Source organism: Lactuca serriola, chromosome 9 (genome assembly GCF_051521515.1).
Source record: "Lactuca serriola cultivar US96UC23 chromosome 9, Lser_US96UC23_V15, whole genome shotgun sequence".
Classification (NCBI taxonomy): domain Eukaryota; kingdom Viridiplantae; phylum Streptophyta; class Magnoliopsida; order Asterales; family Asteraceae; genus Lactuca; species Lactuca serriola.
Window position 1 is genome coordinate 21,183,550 of NC_136416.1, and position 7,412 is coordinate 21,190,961.

At 33.8% G+C, this 7,412-nt stretch overlaps 1 protein-coding gene across 1 annotated transcript; it reads left to right on the plus strand.

The window, feature by feature from the left end:
* Nucleotides 1-2,254: 2,254 nt before the first annotated feature.
* On the plus strand, nucleotides 2,255-4,852 carry LOC145073798 (SMR domain-containing protein At5g58720-like). Its single transcript, XM_079020295.1, has 5 exons — nucleotides 2,255-2,761; nucleotides 3,761-3,811; nucleotides 3,871-4,411; nucleotides 4,488-4,555; nucleotides 4,636-4,852. The coding sequence occupies exons 3-5, from the start codon at nucleotides 4,318-4,320 to the stop codon at nucleotides 4,744-4,746; spliced, it is 273 nt and encodes a 90-aa protein (XP_078876421.1). The 5' UTR covers nucleotides 2,255-2,761; nucleotides 3,761-3,811; nucleotides 3,871-4,317; the 3' UTR covers nucleotides 4,747-4,852.
* The last annotated feature ends 2,560 nt before the right edge of the window (nucleotides 4,853-7,412 follow it).

Below are 7,412 nucleotides of genomic sequence, written 5' to 3' on the forward strand. Positions count from 1 at the left end.
GGTGACGTTTCCGACCTAAAGAGGAAGTTGGTTCAGATCTACGGCGACGTTGGTTTAAATCTACGGCGACGAGGAAGTTTAGGGTTTTTTTCAGATCTGACGACGTAAAGCAAAGTGACAGAGGAGATCTGGAGTTGTTCGTGGTGAGCCGATACATTCCGGCGACTGAGGTGTCCATCAATGGTGGTTTCCGGGCAGTTTCCTGCAGTGGATGTGGTGGTTTCCGACATGGTGATTTCCTGTCAAACAATATTAAGAGAGAGAGAGAGTGAGAGAGTGAGAGATAGTCTAGGAAGAGGAATGTGGGTAGGTGGGGTTTATATTTTGTTTTTTTGTTATATTTTAATTAAAAAATAGTTAAGTAAATAAAAAGAAAAAGAAAAAAGAAAAAGGTAAGGGCATAATTTTCATTTTGAAAAAATTTAAAACAAATTAGACCAAAGTCACAACAAATGAAACTTTTCGGACCTGTGGTGCAACTTCAAAACATTTTGGACCAAAGTCTCAATTTGTGAAATACCATAGGACCAAATTTGCAATTTTGTCTTTTTTTTTTAAGATAAAGACTAAAGTGCACAAATAGTCCCTGTGGTTTGGTCAAAATTGTCACTTTGGTCAAAAAAGGTTTGGACTAACACCATAGGTCCAATTTTTTCATTTTGTTGCGATTTTGGTACGTTTCATAATTGGAAGTGTGTAAAATGACCTTTTTGCCCTCTCTATTTGGTTTTTCCTTTTCTTTTTATTTATCTAATTAAAATAAAACAAAACAAAATATAAACCTATCCTAATAAAACTACCCCACCAAATCCTTTATACGAGTCACAATATCTCTCTACTGGTTCGCCGACAATCGTCGGAAACCACCACTACTATCATCGGAAACCACCACCGTTATCGCCAGAAACCACCATTATCACCGGAAAACACCATTGTCATCGACGTATAGCACTACTAGGCGAAGTTTAGACGTCATCGAGGACCACCACTAATCTGAAGAAACCGACGTTCTCGTTAGAACTCTCCCTTCTTGCCGAAACTCCGCCCTTCTCATCACAGACGAAGATGTAAACCACCACTTCACAACGTTCACGTTCTCCCCCTCTCTCTATCTCGCTGTTGATGAAGATGACGAAGCTAGGTTTACTGACGACAATGTTCAGACACCATTTGCGAATATTTAAACGATGTCGGGGACAGCACCTCTTATCACAGACGAAGACGTAAACCCTCGTTCCAGATTTGAAACCGCTTGTTCCAGATCTGAAAACCCTAGTAGCAGAGAAACATATCTTAAAACCCTAAGAAGCGGCGGCGCGATGGATTTGTCCTTCGTAGCCCAGTTCTTTTGCTCCAGCGGCGATGTAACTCGATTAGGTGGCGTCTGGCGACGTAGATCTGCGATCGAATGAGAAGTTCGTAGCAGCAGAAGGGAAAGAAAGAGGGGTGGTGTCTGGGGTGAATCAATTTTTCAGCAGGTGGTTAAGGAGGTGGCTTAATTTTTCCTCTATGTCTCTCTTCGTCTCCCTTCTTCCGGCGGTGAAAATAGTAACACCGCCGCTGTAACCGGTAGCCGCTAAAACCGGCGGCGACTATGGTGGTGGTGGTTGTGATGTTGACGGTAGTGTTAAGTGTTGGAGTTCTAACAAAACAATACAGACAAAGAGGGAGGGGGGTTATTTTCTCTTATTTTTGTTTTATTTATTTCAATCAAAAAATTAATAAAATTAATAAAAAATCTGAAAAAGAAAATATCAAGGGTAAAAACGTCATTATAAAAATGTTTAAACCAAATTGGACTAAACTCGCAACAAAATGAAATTTTTGAATATCCGATCGGTCCAAACTTTTTGAACCAAAGTGACAATTTTAAGCAAACTACAGGGAAGTTTTGTCAAAGATAAAAGAACAAGCTGAAACAAAACATATCCAAACGACGTCGCACGCCATCCCTTAATTATAGGACTGTTCACTATTTGGATAAAACCGAATTGTCCAATTGGACAATTTGGATCGGACTATTTGGTTCGGATATTCGGATTTTTGGATTGGTTTTTAGCAAAACCGAATTATTATTTTGGATTTCGGATTGGTTTTGGTTTATAAAATAAAACCGAATAGTCCAAAAAAACCGAATTACAATTTATTATTTTGTTCTTTTTAATATATATCTTTAATAAATTATAAACTTACTAAATTATTTTTTTAATATATTAAAATTTTTCATCTATTATAATACTTTAATATGTACTTCTTATCAAAAAAAATTTGTCTATAAAGTAGTAAACTATAATATATTTTTCTTGATAGTTATTTATAAGTTTTAGTTCACAACTAATTAAACAATATTTTTTAGTTTATATTATAGAGTAAGTTAATACTAAAGTTATATATTAGTTGAAATGTCTTGATTCTTGAAAACCGAATTGTAAAAAACCGATCCAACCGAATTATAATTTGGTTGGATCGGATCGGATTTGAATTTAGTTTGGACTATTTGGATCTACGTTTTGAAAACCGAAATTAATTTGGATTCACTTGATCGGATCGGATTAAACCGATCCATCCAAATGAACACTCCTACTTAATTAACAGTCCCCTAAATCGAAAGGAAGAGAGCCCTTTTCTTTTCATTTTGTTTATGTTAAGTTTTCTGGAGCTACAACTCAAACGCCCATGAAATTCGATCGATCCGTGATATTTCTCGACTTCTTGCTTTTTCGTTTTCACGAAATAAGCAGTTGAACTCTCACTCTCTCAGGTACAGTTCGATTTCCCTCTCTTCGTTTGCCTTCTGCTTGGCATTAGATTAAAACGGTGCTCCATTCCCAGCTTCCGAATGTGTGTAGTTGCTATGTGTTTGGTGTTAGTAAATAGTAAGTATTTAGTGTTCAAGATGAAATCTGAGTGTTAATCTGTCCTTAGCTTCTGTTAATTTCAGGTTAATCTTCTATTCATATGAAGCAGTAGTAGATGTACTTATTATAATCTTGAGCACACAAATTATCCTTAGTATTGGTGAGCACATATTCTAATAAGCACATAAGTTAGAAGTATACATAAGGATCCATATTCTAATAATTGGGAACAAGGTTATGGATAATATTAATAGATACATATGCCATGTTGTGGTTGAACAATTTTTTTATGCTTTTCCTAGAGTTGTTTTGGTAAGTAAGATTGCATTGGCAATTTGCTCCAGTGTTTTCTGTTTTTTAGTTCCCTTAACTATCATTTGTGAATTTGAGCTTGAAGGCTCTATTAATTTTGTTCAAGCACACATTACCTTATTTCTGTGATATAATAGAAACTTCTTTTGCTATAACTTGTTGTTAACCTTGATGAATATTGTGAAATTTGTGTTTTGAATGTAAGGGTAAAATGGTAATTTAGTCTAATGTTTCTGAAGTAACTATATAATATTTCAAAGGAACCATAATCTGTTAAGTAGTTTGAAACATAGTTAAGGTTGGTTTAGGTTGAAACTGGTGAAGATACTTAGATAAATCAAACACTTAGACATACCCAACACTAATATAAGCCTAAAACTTAGGTAGGCTAAAAACATAGATAAGCCCAAATGATTAAAAGTAGGTCTTGTTTGCCCTAAAAGCTTTCAATCTTATAATGTAAGTTTACTTGTTCATATTTTTGCCACTAATTGTAAGTACTAGTAGTTGGTGTTAATCTGTTAATCTGAGATTGAGCTTTTTGTTAACAAATAATTTAAATTGTTATTTCTTCATTTTTCTTCTATTAGGTTTTTCATTTCAAGCGAAGAAATGGCTGGTGCTGGAAGCAGTAGCAACAGGTAAGATGTTAGCATCATAAATGCTTTTCCTATAAACATTTAACCTTTTTTATTTCCAGGAGCTGGGCAGAATGGACCTCCAGATCATCCAACGAAGAGCTTTAATGTAGACTTAGGAGAGGTTGGAGGATGGATAAAACTGTGTGAAGCACTAGCTTGGTGTGGAAATTTGTTTGGTGATATAGATTTTATAGACGCTGAAAAGCTTGAATATACTCTTGTGAGGGCTGAAACAAAGGAAATGTGGGAGAATGCCGAATTATATGACGACCTGGCTGGAGGAAAGGCCAAAGCACAACACCGAATGAGTGAGTATAACAAATATTCGGAGTTTGCAAAGAAACTTAGAATTGGAGCACAAAATCAACAAAAGAAAGACAGCATACGTTTATTTGATAAACGCTATGTTTCCATATTCTCAAGGCATAGTTTATTTTTATTTTTTTGGTAACAAATAATTAAAACTGTTATTTGGTTTTGTTTGAGATTGTAGACAGAAAGAATGTATGACTGTATTTGAACTTAATTGTCATGATCAGCACCAACCTGATGCATACAATATGCTTGTCATACATCTTTGGATTGCTTCTCAAATCAGAAGTAAGTTTGTTGCCTGTTTCAGCTTTTTTTATTTTTATTTTTTTCCTAATATATTCATTTTTATGATATGATGAAGGTATACAAAAGCTTAAGTTGATACCAGGTTATGGGAAAACAACAGGAGAGTGTGTCTTGAACCCAATGGTACATATAATATAAGTGAAATTATATTTTAATTAAAGTATTTGTGTATTTACAATTTATAATGTGGTTTTGTGTTACAGTTTATGAAAATGCTCGACGACAAAGGGATTCATTACGACTTTGAAGAGAATAACCCTGGTGCATTGATTATTGATGTTAAGGACATAGGGACTAATTTCAAATTAGGTTAATTTTCTGTTTTTTGTTTTTTGCTTTTTGTTTTTGCAACAATCATTTGGCTATTCACTAGTAGTATTAACATCACATGTGGTATCAACCATAGAACATTGACTTTAACCTTTGCAACATGCATTTGGTGGAAAATATTTTTATGTTTGAAAAAAAATACTTATTAAACAATATATCAGATTTTTGTCGCTATGAAATTGCAAAAAAAGACATGCAAATGTATATAATATAAAAGATGTAGAAATTTTTTAAAATCGAAGATAGGCTAGAATAATTAAATGACAAAAAAAAAGGTAGGAAATTTAAGAAACTTGCTATTAATCAAGTCACAATGAATCTTTTCAGTTATACAACAATTGAAGAATAATTTTTAGGTTGACATATTTTTATATATAAATATAAATGAAACCATGTGTTTAGAGGTTACGTAAAAAACAAAAAAAAATGATTTTTTTTCGTATTTAGCTTATTTCGTATATAAATCAAACCGAACATTTAAACAACTCTTCTGGTAGAAAGTTTGTTTATGTTAATTTTTCAGAATAAATGAACGAACTTTATAAAAAATATTGTGTGTTTTATAAACGAAAATACACACAAACAATCGTAACACATGATGCAGGTTTTTATTAAGTTTTATATTATATAAGAATATTAAATGGTGACGCTAATTATGATTAGGGGTGGAGAGAGGCCAGACTTGTCCATCTGTGTCACCGTTCCCGTGTTTCTTACCTCATACCATCTCCGGCCACGTCCCGCCGGCCGGGTGGGTATTGGGAACCAAATCCCCTCCTATTTGGAAATTAAGCCTATCCCTAGTCCGAACTGGCACGTCCCCGACCCATCGGCACAAACAAACTCAACACACAACTACAAACGGTATGGGCTTTTCTGAATACTATAAGATCAAAATGTATAATAAACTAACCTAGCTTTACCTCACCGACTAACTCTTTAGCACAACATTCTTGTTGGGCGAGAGTAAGTTATGAAATCCATTTGCAACCTTGGATTTGTAATGAACTTCTTCATCATAGTTTTTGTTCGAGACTCTCTCTCTCTCTCTCTCATACCATACCATTTTCCCGAATGGCCCCTGTGGTCCTTCTAGAATAATCCTGCAATATCTTTGTTTTGTTTGTTAGTTGCTTTATTAATTCTAATTATGTATCGATAGGAAAGTCGTAACATGACCAAAGGTTTGATGGGTTTTGCATGTAATAATGCAGAATAATTCTTATACTCTTAAGGGTACATGTCATCTATTAGATCTATTTCATAACACTATTGAAACAACATACTATTGAACAACAAAACTAATAAACCCTACAAGAAATCAAAATTCATAATAAAGGGTTACATACCTCTGATTTGTTATTGCAAACAAATCCTTTAATTCCAACTAGATCAAATCTGAAGTCTCTCTGAAAACAAGCTCCAATTGTGTGTGAGCCTCTAATGGTTCACACCCACAACGCAAGAATCCTAGAAGGATTAGGAGAGAGGGGAGAATGGAGCAGAATTTCGGATCTGGTATGAGGAACAAGTGGCCAAAAATTATCAAGTATAAGGCCTTATTTATAGCTAATTAGGAAACTCTAGAAACCCTAATTTGAACATAAAATAATATTATTTCAAATAAGGCAGTTATCTAGTCCCTTAATTAATCAAGTGGAGGCTTCCAGAAACCCTAAGAGGGTCTCCTAAAACCGTCCACACGAGGAAGGTTCTAGAACCTCTCCTTTGCTCAACTTTTGAACAATTACAAATATAGTCCTTCAACCTTTAATTAATTCTAATTAACCCATAATTAATTCCAAAATTAATTCTAAATTAATTATTACTATTTCTAATCAATATATTAATCATATAATATATTAATAAATCATTTATCTCTCTCCTACAATCAATCCAAAGTAATTTCTTGGTTATGAGGGCAACCCAAAAAGGACTTTACTTTTATTCATCAATATTATACTAATTTAGTTATGACCTTAGACACCTTAATCCAACAGTCTCCCATTTGGATAAGTCGCTAACTACAATTGCAAGTACAACTTCGAATAACCAATAAAGAGTGTTTTCAAAGACACTGCCAAACTCTGATTAGATGTTGGCACTAAGATAAGTGATCATCTATTCCTTCGTTCTTTAAGATATCATATGAACACGAGACATGGATACAAATCAATCTTATTGTCCAAGATTACATTTCCCGATTTCATATTTATGATGAATGGAATCATACTACTAATTGAACACATCAATTTAGTATGGGCAAGGTCCTGCACATGAATGTCAACATCAAATCACCAAGGGGCCCAAAGATATCACTTTTCCTGTTAAGTCAAAAGAAACGAATAAACTTTGACTATATAATCATACAAATTTACTTATCGAATCATACATGGAATTACACTTTATAGCATCTAGTTATAAGATGTGTTGGAGTGAACCAATGTACAACTGATTCGTAAAACATGACTTATATATCTATGTTTTAAGAATAGAAGATATTATTGTCTTAGAATTACTTGTGATTAAATCCATAAAGTAATCTCTAAGCGCAAATTTAACTAATACTCAAAATCTCCATTTTCTAAGTACTCGTGAATTTTGCAGCAATCCATATGCAATGTCCAATCATATGGACAATCTACAAACG